Below are 26,197 nucleotides of genomic sequence, written 5' to 3' on the forward strand. Positions count from 1 at the left end.
ATATACAGTATATGGAGGGTTCCATAAATATTTCTGTATTTCCCAGGTATGTCGGAAGAGGTCCGGCTGCTGCTCCAGCGACAGGAAACAAATCAACACACCTCAATGAGCTCAAGAAATTTATTGACACAGCTTTTAATCTGAGGGTGTTCCACTGACTTATGAAACCGGGATGGGGCAGTTCAGTTTTTGGGCAGTTTTTTTGTCTTCTTGAAGACCATGTTGTTACGATGACTTCCTAATCTTAAGCAGATAGGTCTCAATTTGAGACGTCTCCCTTAGCAAAAACTTTTATACTTGAAGTTCATTTAATTGAGTATACTTGCTCTATAAGTGTACTCCAAACCATATACTTGTAGTGTTCTAGAAATTATACAAATTTTATACTTCTTTGGACTAAATTGGAATATTTTGAGTCTAATAATGTATACTTTCAGGTATACTTACAGGTATACAAGAATTACACTACTAGTGTACTCTGTATATACACATTTATAATAATCAACGTGTATTTAAAGTCGCCACTTTTTATAGTCAAAAACTCTGTTGAACGCGTACATTATCCCATTGAGTACACATTTACCTCTCAGGTGTGTACAGTTGGCCATACTTATACTTATCATCCTATTACATCTGCAACTAATGACTAAAGATGACAGTATATACCGCCTATGTTGACAGCAGAGGGTTGCACACTCCCATGATCCTTTGCACAGTTTTCTTCGGGATCGCCTCAGTAATATACTTGAAAAAAGCAGTATATGAGTATAGGTACAAGTATACTTCAGTGTGCTACTTATGTAGTATTTCAAATGTAGTATCTCAGTAGTAAACTTATAATTATGCATAGGTTTAATTTAAAACTTTTTCTATTTTTTTTTATTTCCCCATATTTTTGTATGAAATAACTTAGAGCTATTTCCTCATATTTTAGTATAAAATAACAATTCTCATACATTTGAATAAACGTCTTTTTGATAAGGGTGACATCTGAAAAGTCACTGTGGGTAGATGAAATAGTGCTGTTAGCGTCATCTGCTGCTGACCTTTAACGATCAGTGGACTGCAGCTAAATAACAGAAGGTGACGTCGCTATTGTCGAGGGGTGAAGTCATGCATCAGAGAGCTGCTACTTTGCTTCTGTCTCATGGGGATGTCATGAGAGGGATGTCGTCTTCCACGACCATCATTAATCAGTTGAATTGAATGTGCTATGTAGTAATGACTGTTTAAGATGCACGTTTCATTTTCAGGATTTTAAAGTGAGGGCTGTGAAAGAAATGTCCAAATGGAGAATATAAAACTGAGAGGTGGCACAACTGCTCCTGAGCACTTCAGTAGGTTTTGGTTTGGAGTTCCTCTCTGCCGGTGAATGAGTCAGTGTTTACTGTCACACTTCACTAAATCAGATGACGTGAGCCAGCTGGCACAGAGACTCCCGCCGCCGTTCATATTTTGGGCATAAGGCGCCGATTCGTCTTTGGAGATTGAGAACAACACTTGGACACGGCAAAGCTTTGGATTCATCCCGGGGAATGTTGAAGCTTCTTTGTAATGAATTCCCTCGACGATTGAGTAATCTTTTAAGAAATGCTGTCAGTAGTCTCCCCTCCTTCTCCCCACTTTATGTCTTACCTTTTGCACTTGCATCCCGGCGATTGAAAGAGAATTCAAATACAGTTTTAATAAAACTGAATAATATGAATATGGAGCAGATTGACTTATGAATTTCAGCATTAGGTGATAATGTTGAGCTGAGCTTTGTTGTGCATGAATTGGATTTTAAATATACAGCAATGGACTGAGCTTTGAACACGCGGGGTATAAACGTTTCTGTTGTGCATAGAAAGTTCAACTGGGCTCAAATTTGTAGTTTTTTTCAGTGTCAGGTAGTTCTTCTGTGCAGACATCTTGAGCAAAAAACCTTCAAGCATAATATATATTGTGAAATGTCCACAAGGTATCTTGATGTTTTTTTGGAATCCTCCATGTACAGTACTTTTTGTTATGCCAACTCTTCACAAGGTTCAAAACAAACCTTTTTAATTGTGAGCAAATTTATGCAAGAGCAGAGTGAAGAACAAGAAGAAAAAAAGACTTCTGAGATTTAAGTGAGAACTATGAGATTAAATAATAATAATAATAATTCAGAATTATGAGATGAAAGTGAGTTTTGAGATTAAATTAAGAATTACCGTATAATAGTCAGACTTTAAAGTGTGGCCACCTTTTTTTATTGGCCCTAACCCTCTTCCCTCCTACGAACCGGAGAGAGAGAGTTAACTTGAAAATAGTTAAGTTGTTTAAATTTAGCTTTTGGTCCACTCCATATGTGGACTGGTTCATTGGACTGGACATGGACTCCGTTGTATAAAAGTCAACTATACAAATGTGTTAGTTATCACAAACAAATTCAGATACAGATACCAATTCAGTTGCTAAGTTTTAATTTGTTTAAAATAATGCTTATCACGGTTCTCAATGTATTCAAGATTTTCTTTATCATAAAAAGTTAAAGAAGAAGCCATATAAGCACAATAATGATGTTTTCATTTGTACTACATCCTTTAATTTGAAGTTTTGTATGCTTGGCACTTGATGTCTTTGTTTTGAAGTACAGTATTTCCAACACCTGTGATGACATCTTTGTTTAGTGTTTTCCAGCAGATCAGAGGAGACAATAGTGGAATAGACAGAAGCCCAAGCCGAGTGATAACTGCTCCATTGTGGGTGCAAATGAGAGTCTGCTAAATTTGCCAGATTATTTGAGCTGCGGAGCGACGTCTTCAACCTGCCAACTCGCAAGTGATAAGTTAAGTGATGATTTAAATCTATACATATAAATAAGAAATATGTCTAACATATTAATAGCACTTTTACATGCCACTCATGTTATCAATGACCATGGTACTATATCGTGAATGTGAAATGAATTACTTCTGTCTTCCATTAATATGAAAGCAAAAATGTCAAAAAATGTTGTCCTTATATTCATATTTATTACACCTTTCAGATTATTTTTTTCACATTGAAAACACCTCTCTTATGATATACATTCACGCTTAGCTGTATGATGCAAAAATAAAAAACAAATACTCTGCATAATCATTTACAAATACATGTCATTTATGAAATTTAAATCAAATAAATATGTTTCTCTTTACTCATTCTACTAGTGTGTGCAATGATAGTCGACAGAAATACACTTTGGGAACAGATGATTCAGGAAGAGGTGGGTTTAAGACGTCGCATCATCTATCTCTGATAGCAGCGTGCAATTTACATGTTGACACATCACGAGAGTATCTGTCACTCATCATCATAGTCACATGACACCTACTTTACCCTGGTTGACAGGCACACGGGTAACAAGTGTGTGTCTGTCACTGGAAGCAAACGAGAACACACTGACCACGGCCAGATAAACAAATCAAAGCCTGATACATTTCTATTTGGTGCAAAATAACAATGACTTCTACAGTACAGTACAGTTTGCTCTTCTGGTGACACAGGTGACACGGTTGTATCTCCCTGAAGCACCTGAAAATTAGAAAACACTACAATAACACGTCAAATTACCGTCTGGTTCATTTTAGGGCCCTCTGCAGGTGAATAAGCAAAAAAACACACAAAAACATTGATACACACTGGTTGTTACACGACACTTCAGTTATCAGGTGACGTAGGTGGCTTTGGTTTTAATATAGATTTTAAAACATCCACAAGAATTAATCTGGCATCTAACCTAGTAATGACGCATAATTTTGTCTTGCTCATGTTGAATGTAGCTTAATAGATGCGTCCATTGTTGCATAGCTTAGTTAGGATTTCTTCCACAGCTTCTTTCCTATCATTTAAACTTTGATCCCATAATAAGGTTTTCATTTTGTCACTCATCACTACTTCTCTTCTTATTTCTCACTGTTCCCTGAAATTGAACTATTTAATTTTCATAATCCATCTCATCATACTCTGCAGTGAAACTGTTCCTTGGGATTTTATTTCTGCTCCATCCACTTCAGGTTCTTACCAGACTTTGAAAAACATTCCTACTCCTATATTTCATTTCCGTTTTTCCATGCTTGGATGCCTCCCTTTGTCAAGTTTGTTTGTGTGTGAGCTTCCACTTGAGTCTGGTCTGGAGTCCTCATCAGGACTTGTGGCGGCGTCTGCAGGTTCTTGGTGGGATTAGACGGCTGTGCTTTGCTCTGCCACTTCCTGCCCGTTTGTGTGTGGCTCTCCAGCGTCTGAGCTGGTCTCTGCTTGGCTGGACTGGAGATGGTGTTGTATTTATCACATAAATCCCTCATATCCCTCAGCCCCTGCACCAGACACTTGACAAACTCGGCTGAACATGTCTCCGGACTCTCGCGGAAGCTCGACACGCAGAAGATAATGTGGTCTGCCTGGGGGTTGTAGCACGCTCCGTATCCATTCGGCACCACAGGTCCGTAACAGCAGAACATCTCGACTGTAGTGGGGACCTGCGAGAGTCGTGAGATGCTCCATCAGGCTGTTGAGATTAGCACGCAACAGATTCATACCTGGCTTGTGGAGAGGATGAACTGATTACTGATCCGATAGGCTTCGTCTGCAAACATCTCTGGCTTCTCCATCTTGAGCTCTGCAGCAAGTTCACGCAATCCCAGTAGATGATTATCAATCGCCATCCCGGTGATGGCCTGAAATGAAGTGAATCATTTCGGTGCTCTATTGAGTTTGCTCAACCACAGATGCTTGCTGGTTTGATGGCACTCGTATTAGACGTGAAAACAAAATCTCATCTTGGTGAAGGGAAAGATTCACACACGCTTCTGCACACAACTCAATTTTGTTAAAGGTTCAGTTCGTATGATGTCATCAAAACCACATCATTGGAAATGACAGTAATAGTGGGGTCTCTCACCAGAATAGTGTACTTGGTTTGAGCTGTGATGGCGCCTTTTAGCTTCTCCATCTTCTCTGTGCCCTGTTAAGTCACAGTCTACATTTACACAAATGAAAACTGCAAACTCTGTTTAAGATCACTTGACACCGTACACATGCTCCTAATTTCTCGCCACTCATCGCTCTGACAAAGTCCAAGGCTTCTGGTGTGGCAGACCGGATGTTGTCCACTCTGCCTTGCTTAAATCTTCTGATAGAGGCGCTCTCGTAGGTGGAAACTGGCCTCCCATGACATCTAGAGGGACGAAGGTGGAATGGTTTTTCTGCTAGTGCAGTTGGTTGCACCGCAGCTTTCTTCTTACCTGTAGTAAGCCAGCTGAAGAGCCACCTGCATGTAGGCATCTGGACTCATCTTCTGCTTCTTGATGAACTCCTTGCCATAGTCGCAGAACTTATAGACGTTCATGTCCAGATTCTTAACCAGCCTGGCCAGAGAGGGCAAAAGCTCATGGGCATTTTGATTCCACAAGTTGAATGTTGACCCCATTATACTATATTATTCTAAGTATTTCTAAGTCATACCTCTGAAGTTTTTCAGCTGAGGAGTTGAGAAGTTTGTGAATTTCTGGTGTGCACTTCCAGCGAAGTCTCCTCGGTGCTGGGAGTTCACTCACACTTGCTGCCCTGACCAGCTTCGACGGGCTGCCAATCCTAGGATGCAGAATAAACCTATGTGACAGGTGTCTTCAGCAATTCATGTATTTCCAGTGTTATGCTCTTACATGTATTTGAGCAGATACTCTGTACACTGCACCAGGACGATTCCTTCGAACGGCGAATGTTCACAAACGACTCCGCAGCAGCCACCTGCTCCTACGACTAACTGACACAGTCACGCTATTTTCAGAGGGAAAGTCTAGATCACATACTGTGCTAAAACACAAGGCTGAGTTCAATCCCGGCTTCTGGAAAAGTATCTGTATTTATGTATCAATAAGCATGGAATCATTTGAGCTGCTAGAAATGTCTTTCTTTCCTGCGTGAATACTGCCAGTCTTAATCTTAAGGATAATTTTCAGCACATTAAGTTCTTAATGTACCAGATGTATTTGCGCGACCATATGGCTGCAGGCACAACAACATCCCCAAATGTTCCCCTTCACAAAGTTGGTCTAGTTTATCTGGATACAGTATAGACAGTTCAGATCACTATTCCTATTGTGTTTGTCTCTTAAGACCAGCACCAGATTGGCCCCCTCACCTGCATGGGCTTGTCGTACCAGCGGTTACCCCCATTTTTGGCAACTCCACCTCCATGCAGCATCATCGTAGCCCGCGTGGTCTCGCTAAGCTCCGCCCCACAGGAGTCATCCAGACACACCAAACACAGACAACGCTCGATCATGTCCAAGGAGTCCCTGTTGGTCGACTCTGAGGCAGGAAATAAGAAAACAATCAATGGAATATGAACCGCTAGACCCCATCATTCGAGCTCACCTCTCATAAGCACGCTGCGCGACACGGCCCACTCTGTCCGGCCGTCTGAGGTGAGGAGGCCGACAGGTGGCTGCTTTTCCTCGTCGCCGTCTGCCATCTTGGTGATTCTCTGAAGCTGAGTCAGCAGGTCTCTTTCGTTGAGTCGCCGAAAGTTGATTACCACATCCAGCACGAAAAACTGCCCATCAAACACAAGTTGATTGAATAGATGGTCTCATTTTCTCTTTAAATTTGTTAACATTGTGAACAAGAGTACAACTAAAAGCAAATTTTAGCATTTTGTTCGCATGATTTTGTTTTACTTTTATTTATTTTTGCTTAAAAAGGCAATCTAATGTAATCTAATATAATATAATATAATATAACTGTCGACGGTTTCATCTGAACAGCAAACATACTCCAGCTAATTAACTTAACGGAGAGCTGGTGTCAATTTTCCACTGGTGTTAATTACTCAAGTTAATATCTTATTGCCGTGCGTGACACACAGGAGTGATGATCTATTCGTCCGTAATAGCAGCCCCATATGTATCACTGCAGATCAAGTTGATATTGTTGACGTGCCATTAGCTTGTCTGACTTCATCCATCCCTGTTTGGCTCATTAGATGGACATGAACACTGTTACTCCGTCAGAATAATACACTAAAACAGGAGAGTTCACCACTGATCTGAGTCACATGAGATCATTTATGAAAATTCACTCTCACGGTGAACTATACAGACATTCCCGTTTATGATGAAGCTGACTTCGTCACATGACTGATAAGACTCTGCATTGTTCTGTCAGCGTGTCTGACCTGGTTTCGACAAGCGACGATGATGTGTTCTGGTTCTGGCATCACGCTACTCTCTTGGGCCACAAGCGTGTCTCTCTGGTGTCCTGGGAGTCGGTAGGACGTGAAGAGGCGGTAGTACTGCTCCATGCAGAGGGGAGTTCCTGCCAGCTGACCCCGAGCGTAGTCCACTGGCAGCGCATGTCTACCGAGACACAAAGATGTAGTTTAATTTTTAGTCTGTTGAGTATGACGCAGGAAGACCCAGTGATATGACATGAGTTAGTCTCTTTCATTGTCTACCTGCAGGACATTTGGAACCTGAAAAATACTTGCTCTACTTTGAGTATCTGAGAGATGACTTAGCTCCATAAGCCTAGCTCAGACTTGAAAATATTTGCTCTACCCCCAGGGGCCAGCAATTAAATTCCCTGAGGGGCCACATTCACACCAGAAGACAGAAGGACGCTTTTTTTTTTTTGTGAGTAAAGCATTACCAAACAAGGTAAAATTAAAAGGATTTAATGATATATACTTTAGCTTACATACATTTAATCGTCAATACAGATCATGCAGAATTGTGGTTGAAGCATATAAGATATGAAGCCTTTTTATTCCTATTTATTGTATGTATTCTATGTATATTATATTTTAGGTACTGTTCATTTGTTAGTACTTTTATTAATTTACTCTTATTAATTTAATATTTCAACATAATAGTAAGTAGATCTGAGGGAAGCAAAAATACACTCATGAGTTATTTTAGGTCTATAGAAGACCTAAAAATAACAATGAGCAATTTTTGCTCAGACCTCATGAGGACTGGTAATAAAGGCAAGGGGCTGCTAGTGGCCCCCGGGCCGTACTTTGCCCAGGTCTTCCCAAACCTAATTAATCTGACCTATTGCTGGGAATAGATTTCACAAACACAACTGACTTGATCATTAACTACCCACCCATTAGTAATACTGTATACTGTGCATTTAGCGGTCATCAGTTATTGATGATCATAAGTGCAGTGTGAATGTGTACTACAATGTAATAGTTCATAATTGAAACCAATAAATAGGGTAACTACAGTGGAGGCATAATACATGAATGTATGGATTTAAAATTCATTCATGAATTACATATAGTTTCAAAGCTGCAGGGAGCTGCCATTGATGTTCTGTACTGGTCGATGAATGTTGCCAGCACCCACCAAAGGAGGCAAGTGAAGAGGTGCATTAGTAACACAACATTCAAGCCATACTGTGCCATACTCTTCAAAACCCCCCATTATAAAGGACATCTAATTTAATCTAAAGTTTGGTGTCACCTGGGGAACGTACAGTCATTTTCGCCGATGTGTCTATCAAACTCAGTTCCTTCTTTTTCAGGATCAGCTGCTCTAGCTTTAATGAACTGTAGCATGCATGTTTGATGGACTCACTTCCTGGTATGAGGTTAGAGTTATGTATGACAACTGACTAATTTATATTGTGTACTTACGCGTCCAGAAGAGTCTTGTACTCCAACACACCAGAGATCAGGTGAGCAGCAAACCTGGGAGAGTAAAGCAGGCCATAATCCAAAGCATCCAGGAGCTGCTTCAACAGTTCTGCAGGAGCCTTTGGTATTTCTAATTGATCGTGGTTAAGAAGCGCCTGCGATCACTTGGGTCGAACGTGCAGTCATAGATGCTGGTTAACCCTCTCACCAGAGTCCCGACCTCTTATCCGTCTACGTAATGACCTCATACGTCATGGTGTGGTGGAAGGAAGTCCAGTCATAGTAATTGATAAGTTCCACCTCCAGAGGGTTTGTGTTGGTCATCAGTTACCTAAACGCTGCTGTCTATTGATCAACATCTGAAACAAAAGATCCAGGTTAACGGCTTTTGTCTCTTGCCTCAAGGAATCGATGGGCGCTTTGAAGTTCTGCAGCGGGAAAACCATGGCCGGGCTGGAGTTGACGGGCAGTGCCAGTCTGTTGTTGAGGTACATGTCGTTCAACCAGTAGTCGTACACCTGTGGAGCAGCACATGACAGGGCTCTGACATGCTGCATGGTCACAAATGTAACGTCTGAGCTTCTGTGACCCTGTAAACCACGTCTTTTGCTTCAGACTTGTTCCCTAGATGTTTCACAGCCAGAGTGGAGCAAAAATATCTCCTTCTCATCAGCCCAGTGGGATTTTGGAAGTGTCTTTTAAAGATGTTTTCTAAGGACAGAGATGAGGATCAGCACCTCTAACTCTGAGACTGTTGAGGATGGTTTATTTAAGTGAGAAATCAGTTCTAATTTAAAAATCTGGAACATAAATATGGATGTTTCTAAAGTGCAAATCTGCCGTTAAACGAAGACAGTGGCCTTCATTATTAGTTACATCTCAAGTTCTCACTTTAAAGTCAGAATTCTAAGATTAACGTCAGAATTCTGCCAATTATTTTTTTTCTTCACTGGCCCTAATCCTCTTCCGTATCAAAGTCTGACAAAGGTGTGACTGGGACTTACATAGGAGCTGGAGCTGTTTCACATTGACACAAGCGTTCTGGAAAGACCATGGTAAATCTGAGCACTGGAATGAACCAATGGTTGTGGTCTATGTCTAAATATTTTACCCAATTTGCTTTGCTCTCTCTCTTCTCTTTCAGCTTGTTCTGCAGAAGCTCCCCGACTCCTCCTGGTGCTGCAAACTGCTTCACTGCTTTCTGGGTTTTGGAGAACTGCTCCTCTGTCAGCAGGTGTTTCATGCTCCTCAGGTACAGGTCCAGTGTGTCTGCCAGGTCCGGCAGCGGAAGCTTGGGCAGGCTCTGGACAGATATTCATGAAACACATCCTAGTACACTGTTGAGAGTGTTTTGTGAAGAGGCTAGTATTCATGCATTGTAGAATAAACCCAACAGATGTGGCACTTTTTTAACTTGAAATAGAGAGGAATATTTATCTAATATATATATAATAACTAGTAGACAAGTAGTCCACTCTGATAAGTTGGATAAATAGTTATCATGAAAATGATATTTACGTCTCCATCTCCTGAACCTGTGGAGGGCTCTGTGCCGAGCATGTTGCCGTGCAGGGATGGCAGTCTTGATTCCCTTAAAATAAACACCAGTAAAATAGTTATAGGAAAGGTAGGTGAGCATTTCAAGCACGCTGCTGGTTAATGTCCAACGGTGTTATGAATTAAAAAACCCTGCAAGCTCCAGAATATATTATATAAATATTTGCACATTTGGTGCCTGAAATGGCATGAATGCATATTTTAGCTGCAGTGCATTTACACTACATCAGGTTTGACATTTAAGCAAATCGACCAATGTCAAATAAATATCAAGGCGTTTTTAAAATCAACTTTGAGTCATTATTCTGACAGAAGACTAGTATGGAGGAACAAGTCAACTGTGACTCTTAGAAGAGTGACAGGCTTTTAATGGCTGGAAAATATGGGTTTAAAATGATGATAGTTGATAACAGATAATAAGGAGAATGAAGTGCAGTACTCACCGGAGAAGAGACTCTGGAACTTTAATCACAAAAAGTTTCTGAGTGTAATCCCATTGAATTTGACTTCCTTTCTCATTTTGGTGTATAATCAATCCTCCGCAGTTCCAGAGAATAACTCGCCAGCTCAGGAAGGATGTTGAGACCCCCTCCTCCTCCTCCTCCTCCTCACCCACTCCTACCCCGGTAACCAGGCTCCTCCCAGAAGTCCAACCATTTGGTGACAAGTTTGGCATCTCATTTTCTCTCTTTGGTGCGTGGAACACGATCGAAAATAAATACATTAACAGAAATGACAGAGCAGTGAAATCGCATTGAAAAACAAGTATTGAAGCTTATCCCAGATTGGAGGAACCCATCTGTGGCCAAAAATGAGATGTCACCCAAACTTTGCACTCGATAGTCATTTAATTATGTACATGAATATACATGTATTTACAGTCTCACGTCATACACGGAGGCTATATGCATTCCATGGTTACATCATCAAAAATAAACACACACACGAGACGCACACATCAAACCTCATGTCTTATCTTTCAGCACAGTATTGCATATTTAGTCGACAGCGGTGCAACTCTGGCAAATGACGTCAACACAAATTTCACGAAAAAAGACCTGTCATTATATCTACTCCCTGAATATGATCTCATAAATACTGTTAGTGGATGGACATCGATGTTGACAACGCACTGAAAAGAAACGCGTTTCGACGGCACAAGCTTCAAGCGAGTTGATTGGACGTCAATGGAATTGTTACATGGTTATGATCACAGGAGCCAAGGGGCTTTTTTCGTTTTGCAACTCAAGAACACAGTAAACTGGCCGTCCATTGTAACTGGCTGTGTTCACTTTGGCCATTTTGTTTTTGGAACTGAATATTTGCAATAGAATAAAAATATATATTTTTTATTAATTCATATGTCAAAATGGTCGCAGGAAATTGGCATTACTGATAGCATCAAAATCGTACTCTCTATGTTTTTGGTGCATTCATGAGGTGCCGGAATTATGACTTCCATTACAATTCAGGTTATGTTACCTTATTTATTTGGGAAGTTGATAGTATTTATTTCTCAATTTGTTGTTGAAAAGACAACAATTTGTTAAATAATTTATTCAAAGCCTTCTAATAGAGCGCACCGATGTAAATACTGGTTTTTGAGTGTTTTGCGCTGCATGATACGGGTGAATTTAAGTCATTAAACGCCATCTGAAGAGTTTGTTTTAAACTTCATTTCAAGGGCGTGTGTTAAAGTTGCATCTTTCAGTTTAACGTCGTTGATTGGGTTTTCCGCGGGCTCCTATGATAAAATGGCGTGATCGCTCTGGAGGGATGAACGGTGCAGGATTTCACGCGTACTCGCCCCCGGAGGATTCCTCCTCCGAGCAGGAGCGCTGCGCAAAAGTCTCAATGCCGTTCTCGTCTATGGTCGTGCACAAGCCCTTCCTCTTTTTCTCTCGCTGCTCCATTTTAATAGTGTCATACAGGCCGGTGGGCCCGTCCTCCAGCAGCATGTTCCGCTCCGAGTAGGACGGTTTCATCTGCGACACGTTCTTAAGGAGAAGCAGTGCCGGTGCGTAAAGTACGTTGGCGAGGCCCATTCCTAGGTTGAGCTGGACAAAGCCCAGACTGTGGACGATCTGGCCCGCCACTATTGGCCCCATGGCGTAGGCAACACAGTATGAGATGTCCGCAATGGCGTACACGCTCCCATACACGGACACGTGACGGACATCCACCAGGAAGCCGAGCGTGGGCAGCAGCGCCGTGTCCACGCAGGCCATGCCGAAGCAGATGCCGCACAGTGGGATCATGAGCTGCCCGAAGTTCTTACAGGCGGGGACCGTGCAGGAGCTGGCCCCTATGAAGACCATGCCTATGGCCCCGTAGAACCACTGCAGGTGCGGGTACTTGGCGGCCAGTTTGACGGTGACAAACACGCCTAAGACGTGGGGGAAGAAGGCGGGGAACCAGGTCATGCCGATCTCCCACTGGTTGGAGTGCATGTTCTCCTCCATCCAGTTGGCGATGGTGGGCTCCAGGAAGGCCAGCGGGATGTTGCAGATGATCAGAGCCCCCGCCACCACGGCGATGTAAGGGTCAAGCATGAGCTTGTTGATGGGGGTGCCCACCGGCATGTTCGCTCTCTCCGCCCTGGAGAAGGGCTTCAGCACCGTCAGGCACATGATCCCGTCCGCCAGACACACGCAGGCCAAGATCAAGAACGGGACCCGCTTCCCTGCAAACTCGTAGAGGACCCCGCCGAAAGGGGGCGCCACCAGGCACCCAAATGAGATGAAGGCTAAGGCAATACCGAGCGCTTTGCTCCTCTCGGCCTCTTCGGTGTAGCGGTCCGCGATCAGGGCGATCCCGGACGTGTCGGCGAAGGCCGAGCCCACCCCCTGCATGCTGCGCGCCAGGAACAGCGTGGTGTAGTTCTCCGCGAAGGCAAAGGTCATTGTGGACAGGAACATGACGCTGAGGCCAATGAAGAGCGGGATGTCGTAGCCCACCCTGTCTATAAAAGTTCCGCTGAGCGGGTTGACCAGGAGCTGGACTATGGCTTTTGAGGCGAACAGGACACCGATCTGGAGGTCGTAGTTGCTCTTGTCGGCAACGGAGGCGTTGGATGAGTTGCCGTGCGCCGCCAGACCCGAAGCCTGTGCCGCTTTTTTCTGCAGCTCCGCCAGGTAGTCGGGTATGATCGGCACGATCACCATGTACAGCATGTTGTCCAGCAGAAGAACCACGCACACTATCACCATTATGATCCGGTTCTGGCGCGCTGGGTCTTGGATGACAAGTTGCTTAGTTCTTTCGCCCATCTGGGAGAGTTTGGCGGCGGCGGTTTTCGCCATACTATTCACGTGTCCCTCTTTGGTTCCCTCCGGCTCCATGGTGTCGGTTTTGTTGTGGAAAAAAGGTGAATCACTTGGAAAGAACGCGCTCGGTGTCCACCTGCTCTTCTGGGAAACTTCAGCCTCTCCGCTCCGACATCGCGCTCACTCCACTTCAGGTTCCGTCTTTGCTCTGCTTACTTGCCTCATCTCTGGTCTTTCAGGGTCCCGGACAGCACCTGCGGGCTCGGGCTCTCACAGTGGCGGCGGATCCATGGGCGTCCTCTCCGTCTGTCTCCGGTCACCTGGAACGCAGCGAGCTAAGTCATCATTCCTCATCTGCCCCGCTGCTTTTTGTCAGTCGCTGATGGAAAACACGCTGCAGCTTGTTGACTCCCCTAGGTGCCCCCCTCCTCCCACCTTCACTGGGGGCTGTGACGCACAGTCTCCAGCACTTTTTTTATGCTAATTAAACGCAAACCCCCAGCGCGCACTTATGCGTTCTCAGCCGCTGTCACACTCCAACAGGTTCACTTTTAAGGCTTGTGTTTTGGTTAAACGTCCCAGGCGACAGTCAGCACAGACAGCGCGCGTTTTTAAGCGCGACATTTCAGCACCACACTGAGGGGACAGCTCCGCCATGTATTGCCGAGAAAGTTCTTCCAAATCCACGTGAACAGATGTTTCCTCTCTTTTTCCGAATCAGATCATCGTTGCACATGTGACAAGCGAATACAGCTAACTGCGATAACCGAAGTCTGTCACTTATTTTCCACATTTTTTGGCGTCAGGAAACGGAACATTACGCACACAGCAAAAACAGATTTCATTCAGTTACTAAAGCCACTTACTAAATTATCATTTAACGTTGACACAGTCACCATAGAAGCAGGAAGAATAGTGATTAAAAATAACTGTTGTTCTTTTAAAAACACAATTTCCCAATGCTGTCCGTGTATTCACATTATTCTTTCTGTGCGCGTCATTTTTGGGCTACAAAATTAAAATGTTTGACGTTACAAGTTAGAAATAATAATGGACACTTTACAATACGTTGGTTTCACGTAGTATTGATTATTTGCGCATTAGTTTCAACCAGTGATTTGGAAACAAAAATAAACTCATTGAAGAAAACTGATAAATCTATGATTAATTATACTTTTAATGGTTACAATTTATGCTCCTATAACATGATATACATTAATACATTTTCATTTATTTTTGCTTCCAAATGTTAATATAAGTTAATATTTTCTTTGTGTTGCCCTGAATTAGATCGTGCTATAGTGAATTTGGAAATAGATGGGGCAGATCTGTAACGGCAAATTAGTACATTTAAAGTTTTGTTGGATGGATACAGAGCTTTGTACTTTAGTGCCATTTCCTGTAATATATCACACATTATTCAGCACCAATATGAAACCTGAAACGGAACACTGCTGCTCTCTAGCGGTATAAAGAGGTTAGCGCCGTTTAGACTGGCAGAAAGTCTCGCGAGAACTGAAAAAAAAATCCTGAAGATGGGAAATAGATACGTATTTTAAATGTTATAAATTAAGACATGTTCTGGGTTCCATCTGTGGTGTTTAAAAAAACAAACAAACACCACTCTTCCGTCAAATGGCATGACTTCCAAACGTAGTTTAGACGTGTTCATAAAGTCTCGTGTCCCAATTGTGGCAAGCGCGGGGCTTGTTGTGGACACTCGGACCAAAATACAGGCACATAAAACAAAGTCGCGTCTTTAAGGAAACGTTGAAGTCACCAAACGAGTATTAATCCTGATGCGTCGTTGCTTCTTTCTACCGGCAGATGGTATCACATCATCTCTAAACCCCAGGGAGCAAATACTGGAATTAAAAACTACAAAAACTATCATAAAAATAAGTAAAAAAAAGGAAATACGTTTTAATCAATGCAACCATATAGAGGTGTTGAAAATGAATACCTTAAAGTTGTGAGCCCTTTGAGGATCCCGACATCTTTTTATTATAATAAAAACAACGCATCAGTGCTGCAATGTTTTCTGGTTATGTAGTGACGTGCAATCTATAAATAAATATCATATTTGTATGGTTGGAGAAGGAGTGGAAAAGTAAATGCTGTCGACTGAATAATCGTGAATTAGAAGTGCATTAATAATATGAAGAACCTTTGCATCAAAATCAAACCATACATTAGGAGTGCTCTATTACACACTGATCTGTACAGTTACAGAATATTCAGTATTACTTCTGATCAATTTGAGCAAAGCTATGTTACACATGGATGTTTCCTTTGAGAGACACATAAATCCTTAAACCTTTGTAGTCATGCTTCAATACCAGACGAAACATCCAGGATTTCTTGGATCAACTCACACAGAGTGAGTGGGAGATGATTAGATTTTGCAAACTCGGAAAACAAGTTTTTTTTTTTTTTTTCAGGCAGCCGTGACCCTCCAGAGCTTTTGTTCGAGGGCTAAATCAGGGCAATGAATGTTTGGAATCCATTCAAAACGAGGGCTCAACATTTTCAGTTGTATTTTTAGACCCACTGTTACGTCACATTTGTAAAAGAACAGCTTTCAATAATCACATTTATTTCCCTCGCTGAACATTTTGTAGCTGCGGAGGTTAAGCAGAGGCACGGAGGCCGGAACTATCAGCTTTTGCTTCACCCAGGAGACTCTCTCTCCCCCTCTCTCTCATACATGAACTCAAAGCATGACTCTGTGCACAGCCGCCCCCTTGTCCCTGCTCTAAAAATAATGTTGTCTGGGGTCTGATCAGTCCTCGCCCCTGAACATTTTTGTGCTGGTTTCATAAAGCAACTCATCTCCGATCTAATTGGAAACCAGGAGGTACAAGTTCACCATGTAATCTTGTTCGGCTGCCAAAGTATTAATGTCTCACCACGCAAGTAAAATCCTGGGCGACTGGGGCCAAATACCCAAATACCCAGAGATGAGGTTATCACTAGTTGCACTATTATAACCTCATTCACAAACTAGAAAGTCGGTTTTTGGTGACAAACAAATGTAGACGCTGAATCTTAAACCCTGTAACTGTCTTTTGTCTCATCAAAAACAGAAAGTTATTGAGTTCAAAATGATATTTGTTTGTCACAGATGTGCACATAGAGGAACATATCATCGTATAATATAGAGCAGACTCCATGAAAGTACAGGCATAACTCCTAAATCTTTCAGATTATTCAGTTGAATATGGGTGCTATTTACAACCAACTGTAACTAAATATCTAAGAATTTTAAATAACATTTGATCAAATTAATTTACTTTAATTTATGTTGGGGAAAATGTTTAACCAAACTATATCTATTAATTTATCCATTATTATTGGTGAAAAACACAAGATTTGGGTAGCAAATAAAGATGTGTGGGGATGTTAAATATTATTTTAATAAATAAAATGAATTTCAGTATAAGCAAAATAAAACTTGCAGATAACCCCAATTGTTATTAAAAAATAAAGTATTACTAGGCTAGATTTATTTAACCTGAAATTTGGGCAATTGTAATTGCCTACCACTGCTGACTTGAAAACGGCCCCTGGGTTCGGCCCCTCCCTCACTTGTGCTGACCCAAGGCACCTTGATTGATAACCATAATCCATGTGTCTGACCAGATTAACAGCAACGTCCTCCCCATGTGTCAATTGTGTCCATTTAATCAAGCAAGTGTGCAGCTGCCACAGCAGCTCATGTGGATGAGATTGCATGTGAACATACTACGGCGGCCGAAATGCACATGTGTGACCTTTAGTAGACATTTGCTGGCATTCAATCTGCTCTATAAATAAGAGCATGTGACCTTTGGTCACAGTTAATCGTCTTCTCATTGTGCCATCACGAATATGAAGAACATCGACGGAAGCTGTTGTTTAGGAGCTGTTTTGTTAGGTCAGTATGCAGATGGTGTCGCCATTGCAGCAAAGATAAATAAATTAAACTTAAAAAAAAAATAAAATTCTCGGCCAAATACTCGGCCATCCCACTTCTGACACCATTAGTCCTGCAATAGGTTCTCCATCTTTAGCCGCCATTAGGTTTTATTTTAGTTCCCTGCTGTACATTCTATTGAATTAAAGCAGTGACGCAATAATCCCACTGTAATTCTGACTGTAATTCAAATGAGCTCTTGTGTTGTTGATTTGACAGTTGTGACTGTGACCGTACCAGACATCTGTTTGGTGTGATGGAGGCACATCTGACAGCCATGAAACGTCGCATCGACCTTTCTCCAGTTTTTAAGTTCCTGTCTGGGTCCTGCAGCGATGTTGAGGTTGTAAAGTTCTGGTGTAAGTGCTACACTCTCACCACAAGGTCAGTGAAGCGAGAAGACACTTGGAAGCCACGTTTGACTTCAAACTTGATGTCACTATTCATAGAAATTATGCCTTTGCAGTTGATCGTGTGTTGCTGTAAGAAGCAGTTCAACAGCAAATGACAACAACATACTGTACTGTAGGTCCATCTGGTGAAGTCATGATGCATGAGCAGTTGTTACAATACATATACAGGCTCCCCTGATGTCTGAATGTGTAATCTGGATCACACGTAGGGAATGAATTATCTGACAGAGGTTGTGTTGGACCTCCACCCACGTGTCACCACCAGGCTATGGTGCAACAGTCTGTTCTCCTGACGGACTGGGGTGTATTAATCTGCTTAACACCAATCAGGGTGGGACCGTCTTTGTCATCAACCACCCTGCGATGGTGTCGACAGACTCTCTGTGGACCGTTCTTATAGAATCTCCAAAAAAAAAACAATTTTATAAGGTAATTTATTTATGTGATTTTTTTTTATCGTTCAACACCAATAAGAGACAATTTCACATAGTCATGGACAGAATCACATTGAACACAGTCTTGTTCATGATAAACACAGTTTCTCAAAAAAAAAAAAAAAACATACAAGAAATGAAACAATTGCTTTGCAATATGTTGATTTCATAACCATATCTTTGATGCAACGCTTGTTTGACGTGTCAAAACTGCAAAGCTAATTCATTGTTCAGATCAAATTTTTTAGATCATTAACCCCAAAAACATAATCCTCAAAAGTGATCATTGTATTTCTTTCCCATGGATCAAGTGATCTTTTTAAAATGAGCATGTAACGGTAGATGTGCAAAAAAAAAAATGTACAGTCAATTTATTTCACGACATGGAGCGGCAGCTAATCCAGAGACAGGGAACTGTAACTACCAAGTTACTATTCATTGGAAAAGATATTTATTGATTTGAAATGATCCAGAATTCAGAGTTTAGAGTTCATCTGATGGCAATACTGATCTAAAAATGCATGTAAATGAATGATCTGAATGTTACCGTCATGAAAAACGTGATTTAGACAATCGTCCTTTCATGTTCGCTATATTGAATATGTAACAGTAATAATTCTGAGTTTATATCAGTGTGAAAGTAAGCTGACTCTAGCGCTACTGAATTGTTACAGATGTGCATAATGGCCTCCATAGTTTCAGCATCAGGTGTGATGGGACCACACGGCGCACAGTTAGCTTCTGTCAAGTGTAAACCAGGAAGTGTTGTTGCTGATAGACATCATCTGATGTTGGTATGTTTACTGCAGACTGCAGGTGTGACCTACACAACATAAGCAGATGGTCATAATGATACGGCTGGTCTAGGTCACAGAAGAGCAAAAGTTTGGATGATGACGACATGAAAAGGCTCTTATTCTGTGTAGCAAGTGTGTCCACTTAATCTATAACCTCCGACTAATCTCTAACTTGTCGTGGGGGCTGAGAACGAAGAATAGTGCTGTTGTTTGTGGGATTAGTACAGTGGAGATCAGTTGCAGCTTTATGGAGCACGTCCAGACCCACGCACTGACCGGTCAGGAGTAACTGGACGCAAACGGGACCCGATATAATTGAATTTTCAAGGATAAATTGGAGCAGCTCTTTAAATATCGTGACAAAGATTTGATTTTGGAGTTGGCTAGTATTGAGTCATGGTTTTAGTCACAAGATTAAAATCCAAACACTGGCTTGACTTTAGTTTCATTACGTTAAGGACGTCTGATGTTATTGACAGAAGTGCTGTGCAGTTGAGGACAGGAAATGTCATGCAGAAGCTTTAAAAGTCATCCTCCTCACATGATACAAGCGACACAGATCTTCACACAAAACAATTCAGAACACACTTCAAACATGGAGGTGCACACTCAGACATACTTATTGACTGCATGTGTGATATTCTAGGATAGTTTTCTCTTCTCTTCCTCACCTGAACTCCTGACTAAAAGGCAAAAAAGGTTGAGGCAAGAGGTTGGAATCTCCCTTAGAGAAAGGGTGAGGTATTTTGTCATCTACCAGAGACCAGTGAGGTGCTTCAGATTCTGACTATAATGTGACATCAAACATGCCCAAACAACTGCTTTGCTTCTAAAAACCAGATGAATTCTGCTGACCGACATGAACAACAGTTAAAGGTGACTCCACAGTTTCACCACAGCTGACTGCAGACGCCACAACCAACGCTGAAGAGACAACACCGACACACACAAACACAGAGGTACCTGCAGAAAGCACCACAACAGAATATGAGGGTAACTTTGCATGCTTAGTTTATTTGGACTTGTTCTCAATTTGAGGCACTTCAATCTTTTCCCCAGTGAGCAACTGCCAGATGCCTCCTCTGTAGTTCTCATTTCCCAAACAGTACAGGAAGAAGTTGATGGTGGGGGAGGTCTTTGCCAGGATTGGTGCCATCTGGAATGAAAACAAGTGGTAAGTCCCCAAAAATACTATGGCACTTTTTTAGCTGGCTTTGCTATTTTTTTTTAAAATAAAAATACTCAATATACTAGAAAATTATATTTGGTAAAATTAACGCACTATCTGCATGATATAAATGCATTTCATATTTTTATTTGAAAATTATGCATTCAGATTTTACAGAATTCAAATTTAAATTTAGTAGATATACCTCCAACTTTTTAATGAAGGGACAATTCAGATGTAGGGCAAAAATATGCAAAAAATGTTTACTTCATCATCTCCCTCCAAATGTTTTGATTAATAATTGTTATATTTTTCAAATTTATTGTTTGATATTAATAAATTTTCATGCAATATACAGTTTCAATACAGCAAACCCTTCATTAACATTTTTATGAATCATTTTGGCAACAATTACGATTATTATTATTATTTAAAAAAACGTTTTCTGTTCCTTTCTTGTTATAAATCTCACCCTGAATATGCAACAATTTTTCATGCTATTGCTGGTTCTAAAATACTTTCAAAAAGAGTGTTTCTCTCCATAGTTCATCAAAGCACTTTGATAATATTGGTGTCCTCACCATCCTGAGTTTTGGTGACACCAGGGCTGCGTTCTCGACCACAGCGTAGAAAGACAGGAGTCCATAGGGGCCCCAGCAGAGCAGCATAGTCTTCAGAGGAGTGTTGGGGTTGAACTGCAGACAAAACGGCACATTTAGAGCGTGTCAATAACAGGTCCCACCTGCAACTATGTAATAAGTGACGTGGCTTTCCATGTGAGGGCGAGTCACATGTCAGGGATAAAGTCTGCAGGAGAAACAGTTTCAGCTTCACTAAAACCACAGAACCACAGTCCAGTAAAGAGGCTGTAATCCAGCAGTCCATGCTGCATGATTCACATCACAAACTCATGCGAGCTAGCTAATGCTAAAAACATCTTTAAAGAATCTCAAGACTTTTGATTTCATTTTTTTCTGACAGGGATTCTTTTGAATCTTATAAAAATCTAATGATTCCTAGTCTAAATCGTGACCGAAATGATTTGTTCTCTGAAAGCTATTCAGACATTATAGTCCAACGGCAACACTGAATCTAAACATTAAGAAACACATCCTTGCTTAAACAGGTAAGATTCAAATGCATGTTTCACTTACTCCAACCTTCATCTGCTATTTTAATGAGGATGTTTCTTAAAATATATGTGAAAAAAGTGTGTAGCTTTTTTCACAATTGAATGTGTCACCCAAATGCTCGCCGAACTTTTTGTCATTGTTCTTTATTATTCTAGAGTATAGAATATGACAAAATGTAAAGATTTAATTGTCCTTGTCCTTTAACGCTCCATATTTAAAAGCAGGATGTATAATTCATATTCACTGCTGACCAAACAGGTTTATCATTGATCCATCCTTGTGATTAGTGGCTGTTTTTAATGTTCTTGATTGTGTTTATGATGTATGTTTTATTAATAAATGCACAGTGGGTCTGTAGCGCCGCTTTTCGAATAGACATAACAAGATATTTATTTGGGTGCAATGTCCTCATTCTCCACTAGATGTCCCATATCTTTACCAGCAACTGTACAGTAGATCAAAACTCTTTTAAGAATGAAGCCTCAAGTCTGTGATTTTCAAGTTGGGAGCATTTGATTGGTTTATTAAATTACTCAACAGGCTGGTTTTATCACAGCAGCTTTCTCTGCTTGTCATGAAAGTGCCAGCCAACTCAGATGACTGGAAGTAATGGTCTTACGTAACAGAGACCAGGAGACTGAATCTCAGCTGTGCTTGGCTATTCAGCATGCTTCATGTCCATACAGCATTTTCTTTACAAAAAAAAAGAAAAACAGCACTCTGGCTACTGTAGTGATGTGAAACAGGAGCTCACGCCTGCAGCGATGACCTACATATGTGCGGGTCAGAATACGGACCACATGAGGAATTTGTGCTAACACCACGCAGAGATTACTCAGATGTACCTAAAAATCCCTCCGCAACTTCAAAGCAGGGACGTGGACTTTGTACTACAAGGATTTGAGCACTGGGAATTTAACCGGTTTATCAGGGAGAGTGCACATGATTTTAGGGTAGATTAACTGAAACATGAGCTTTGCTATAACCAACCGTTTTCACCAGGATTTCGTCCCAGTGCACACACTGTTGCGCATTTAACCACTGCTCGCTGCTCCTGCTTCCTTAAGAAGCTGCCATCATTTTCAAGATTTCTTTTAAATGAAAGGAGCACAGTTAGGCAATTGATGCCACATTTTCCAATTCAAAACTGCATACTTTTTCGTCATCATGTTCCTTCAGTTTTGGTGCACATTTGCTATATTCTAGAGAGATACTGAAAAAAAAAAATTCAGAATATATCATTTTAATTGTTTTTAAATCTGGAGATTATTATTATTATTATTGCTATTGTTATTATTATTATTATTGTTGTTATTAATAATATCATTATTAATAATAATAATAATAATATTATTATTATCTCTCTTTCTCTCTCTCTCTCCATATATAACTTTAGAGTATTAAATTAGAATTCAGAAAATATACATTGAATGAAAAATAAAAATGTACACTTGAATATGGTTTAATATGTGACATATTTTGTTTCAGCTCATGAAGACCGACATGGACTGTCCACTAGGAATGACTTTTGTCCTGTTTCTTGCAACCAACGATCTCCCCAGAAGTGGCACCTTAAGTTTAATCCATTACTAAAAATAATGCGATTTTCCTCCTCATAAAAACTAGGCTGAGATACAGTCGCTTGTCCACAGACAGAAACACTCACCTTGTAGTTTCCTGTCTTCTTGAACTTCTCTCCGATGGACTGGTAGGAGGACATGACGACAAACACTTGGATGAACATGTTGAAGATGGCCATGGGGATCAAGTAGGAGGTGTAGTTCCTGTGTAGAGAGAGAGAAGAGCTCCACAACCTGTTGTCTACTCCCCTGACAGCTTCGATCCTCTACCTGTCTCCCTTGGTGTAGTCCAGAGTGCAGCAGGTCCTGAGAGGCTCATAGTCGTACTCGCCCCAGCCGATCAGAGGCATAGCAGACCAGAAGGCAGTGAAGAGCCAGATGAAGATAGCCAGGGTGATGGCGCTGCTCCACTGCAACTTAGTTCCTACGCAGGCGGGGAGGATGGTCAGTCTTAACTTGGACAACAACTGCTTTGCTGTTCCAGATGAAGCTTACGGGTGCAGTACTGGTGGTATCTGTCCCAGGCGATGGAGGCAATGAAGTGGATGCTAGCAAGAGCGGTGACAAATCCCTGGAATCCGTGAGTCTGGCATCCCTCAGAGCCATATGGCCAATACCTGCAACCACGAAAACAGAGTGGGAAGCAGTCGGAATCTGTCCTCCAAGCCAAAACAATGCAAAATAAAAAATCAAAGCTCAATTGCTAGATTTATTAATTCTGGCATCTGATGAAGAGGAGCTATCTATCAATGGAGTGAGTCATTTACTTCCCCAGTCACATGTCCTTAAATCAAAGAGTCAGTTTGATTAAGAGCAGCCAGGAAGTTCTAAACATGTGGCAGAAGATTTTGTTTGTTGCTAAAAGCTATTGCTGCAGGGAGATTAAGCTGTTGTTTTATATGGCATTTTATAAGCTTTGGCACTTTAAAGGAAAACTGAGGTTTATTCTACACAGGACATAAACTTTTAAAACAGAGGCACGTTGATCAAGCGAGCCTGGTCAGAAAGTCGATATATCTGGAACAGCTTTGGGCACAGACTAGTCCAGAAGTGCATTTTAAAACAGCTGACGAAGCCCAGTCGGAGCTTGCTCTGGTGGAACAGTCACCATGGAGATGTAGCCCTCCGCGAGCGGCTTCCTCGATCAACTGATTACTGCTAGAAAATCCTCAGTTTATGACAACAGTGGCTGAGCGATGACCTCCCCCCACTTCCTGCGCTGATCCATCTATCGACGTTATCTATTAATCCCTCGTCTCACATCGACAGGCCGGGGCTGCGTCGCGCTGGATTTCCAGATGTCATTGATCCGTGCGGTTCAACGTGGTCAAGGGCCACCCCCAATAATAGGTTGCTCAGATGGGATGTTGGAAAATAACAGCAAGGGCGCAGTATGTCGAGCCAGCAGTGACAATGAGCAGTGGCAGCCAGGCTGAAGGTGCACGGGGTGAAAGACAATCCAAATCATGGAGAAAGCAGCTCTAAATACCAATGAGGTTGTCATGGCAGCAAAATATTTGACTCTCATTTTCCCTTTGGGAGTTAGTTTAAGTAATTTCCTCCTAATATGCAAGGCCCTGATGAGCAGCTTCATTTTCGGCTCACATGACTATGTATGTTGTGAGCGAGCTCAACTGAGTGATGACAAGCTGGAGCAGGGATGAGGAAGCAGAGAAGGTTTTGGGGGTGAGGGTCTTGAATCTGAAGGTTGCTCCTCATGATAGCTTCAAGTGTCTGCAGTTTAAAGTCAGGGCTTCATCCTTGGGTACGATGGTTCACCAGTAATAACACTGTATGTTAACTACTAATATGCTCTCAAAAAAAAGAAACAAATGTGAAATATATATAATATTTTTTATTATTATTATTATATTATTTATTTTATTTCTTTTTTGGTATTAAAGGGAATAGATTGATTATATTGTGTGATACTAATGAAGTACAGGGGACACATGGTGCACGTGTCTCTGCAACGTGAGTATGTCTTAATCAAACGTTTGCAGCGTGTGCAGAATTATTTACAGATTTGCAGAAGTTGACTAATCGATGGAGAAACAAACGTCTGCACTCAGGATGACCCGCTGACCCGACCAAAAAGGAGAACATGTTGAAGCTTCTTTATTGACAACCACCTGGAACAACGGACACAAGTGGTAGGAAGAGTTAACGGCGAAGGCATCGAACTATTTCCTACAGTATACGTTTTTTTTATTAATTCCCCCCATGCATATGGCTATGAATAGTCATATTGTTAAAAAGGATTATTTTCCCCCTCAAAATACTGTAGGCCCCTAACGTGTATTTGATACGTGGGCACCTACAGGGATTGGAGAACCAAACCAACCCCGCAGCTCCACAGCCACCTGTAGATGTGGGTGACTCTCCTGATGATGATCAAATCACAATAAAGAGAAAATGGATCAGTGATATGTTATATCCTGATCCCAGCAATGTTATGTTGATCATAACATGACTGTAGCACACTGTACTCGTCAGAAACACTTGAATACACAATGCCATCATGTAGTTGTGTTTGCTTCCTGGTGACCTTCTTGTGTGTGTTTATGTTTCTGACTGCTACAGTTATGAAAGTAACCCGTGTTCTATGAGAGCGTTTGCAGACACCGACAAACTAACCTCTGTTACAGGTATTTTTTAAGAGTTGCAGACGCGTTATTTAGTATCACAGCACCTCAGCTATAGGTAAGTGGCGCGTTAAGGGCACGGTGTCGGAGTCTGGGGTCCCCGGTGGCCCCACTCCGGTCACGATCACAGTTGCTGATGCCTATTATTTGCCCCCGATATTCTTCTCGCCGCGGGGTGACTCACCTCAGGAAGCTGGAGAAAGCTGCGACAGTGGCGTTCATGGAGATGCCCATGTCAGCCAGCGCTAAACTGAAGACGAGGAAATTGCTGGGGGTCCTCAGCTCCCTCACTTTGAGGAAGGCGACCACCGTCACCGCGTTTAAAAAGAAGCCCAGCAGACCTGCACGGGGAACGAGGGCTCGTCAATATGGAGGCTGCTTCAGCGCGACCAAACGGACAGACTCACCCTCGACCAGCAGACACGATCCCAGGGAGAAGACGTCAAACTCGGAGAAGCCCTCCGGTAGAGGGTAAGAGGACACCATCCTGACGCCGATAGCACAGTGCGGCTGCTGACACTCGTCTCTCTCTCCGCTCGTTTATGGCCCTAAATTGTGCGTGGTCGCAGCGCGCTTATTAAAGGGACATTTCACGTGAA

The 26,197-nt window shown here is 41.8% G+C and overlaps 4 protein-coding genes across 12 annotated transcripts in view; 1 reads left to right on the forward strand and 3 right to left on the reverse strand.

The window, feature by feature from the left end:
* ogdhl (oxoglutarate dehydrogenase L) overlaps window positions 1-22,694 on the forward strand; it is a 38,822-nt gene extending 16,128 nt beyond the window's left edge. For 6 of the 9 annotated variants that reach the window (XM_053874255.1, XM_053874260.1, XM_053874251.1 and 3 more), the window contains exons 23-24: window positions 47-9,138; window positions 9,795-12,106. In XM_053874255.1, the coding sequence (XP_053730230.1) occupies window positions 47-158 (112 nt within the window). In that variant the 3' untranslated portion in view covers window positions 159-9,138; window positions 9,795-12,106. Of the gene's footprint in view, window positions 1-46; window positions 9,139-9,794; window positions 12,107-13,712 lie in introns of those variants that run through there. The other 3 variants (XM_053874257.1, XM_053874252.1, XM_053874256.1) reach the window with 3 other exon arrangements.
* Window positions 2,511-10,783, reverse strand: chata (choline O-acetyltransferase a). The gene is made up of 15 exons (XM_053874261.1): window positions 10,651-10,783; window positions 10,169-10,241; window positions 9,762-9,953; window positions 9,050-9,168; window positions 8,651-8,704; window positions 7,184-7,364; window positions 6,385-6,562; window positions 6,149-6,318; window positions 5,670-5,770; window positions 5,470-5,598; window positions 5,250-5,372; window positions 5,041-5,182; window positions 4,907-4,969; window positions 4,545-4,682; window positions 2,511-4,484 (listed from the first exon to the last, which is right to left on the reverse strand). The coding sequence occupies exons 2-15, from the start codon at window positions 10,208-10,210 to the stop codon at window positions 4,056-4,058; spliced, it is 2,061 nt and encodes a 686-aa protein (XP_053730236.1). The 5' UTR covers window positions 10,211-10,241; window positions 10,651-10,783; the 3' UTR covers window positions 2,511-4,055.
* On the reverse strand, window positions 10,825-13,902 carry slc18a3a (solute carrier family 18 member 3a). The gene has a single exon (XM_053874262.1). It carries the CDS (start codon window positions 13,546-13,548, stop codon window positions 12,001-12,003), a length of 1,548 nt encoding a protein of 515 aa, XP_053730237.1. The 5' UTR covers window positions 13,549-13,902; the 3' UTR covers window positions 10,825-12,000.
* On the reverse strand, window positions 20,061-26,197 carry rgra (retinal G protein coupled receptor a). The gene is made up of 7 exons (XM_053874263.1): window positions 26,006-26,197; window positions 25,783-25,939; window positions 23,449-23,570; window positions 23,224-23,377; window positions 23,040-23,157; window positions 20,822-20,935; window positions 20,061-20,228 (listed from the first exon to the last, which is right to left on the reverse strand). Exons 1-7 carry the CDS (start codon window positions 26,082-26,084, stop codon window positions 20,085-20,087), a joined length of 888 nt encoding a protein of 295 aa, XP_053730238.1. The 5' UTR covers window positions 26,085-26,197; the 3' UTR covers window positions 20,061-20,084.

Source organism: Synchiropus splendidus, chromosome 9 (genome assembly GCF_027744825.2).
Source record: "Synchiropus splendidus isolate RoL2022-P1 chromosome 9, RoL_Sspl_1.0, whole genome shotgun sequence".
Lineage (NCBI taxonomy): Eukaryota > Metazoa > Chordata > Actinopteri > Syngnathiformes > Callionymidae > Synchiropus > Synchiropus splendidus.

What these genes read in the sequence shown, in the direction of transcription:
- chata (XM_053874261.1), bottom strand. Translation starts at nt 10,210, where the DNA reads ATGCTCGGCACAGAGCCCTCCACAGGTTCAGGAGATGGAGAC. An exon ending in CAGGTTCAGGAGATGGAGAC is followed by an intron (nt 9,954 to 10,168) that starts GTAAATATCATT and finishes ATATCTGTCCAG; the next exon opens with AGCCTGCCCAAGCTTCCGCT. An exon ending in TCATCCTCTCCACAAGCCAG is followed by an intron (nt 4,485 to 4,544) that starts GTATGAATCTGT and finishes CGACTCTCGCAG; the next exon opens with GTCCCCACTACAGTCGAGAT.
- slc18a3a (XM_053874262.1), bottom strand. Translation starts at nt 13,548, where the DNA reads ATGGAGCCGGAGGGAACCAAAGAGGGACACGTGAATAGTATGGCGAAA.
- rgra (XM_053874263.1), bottom strand. Translation starts at nt 26,084, where the DNA reads ATGGTGTCCTCTTACCCTCTACCGGAGGGCTTCTCCGAGTTTGACGTC. An exon ending in ATACCACCAGTACTGCACCC is followed by an intron (nt 23,378 to 23,448) that starts GTAAGCTTCATC and finishes CCGCCTGCGTAG; the next exon opens with GAACTAAGTTGCAGTGGAGC. An exon ending in AGAAGACAGGAAACTACAAG is followed by an intron (nt 20,936 to 23,039) that starts GTGAGTGTTTCT and finishes TTTTGTCTGCAG; the next exon opens with TTCAACCCCAACACTCCTCT.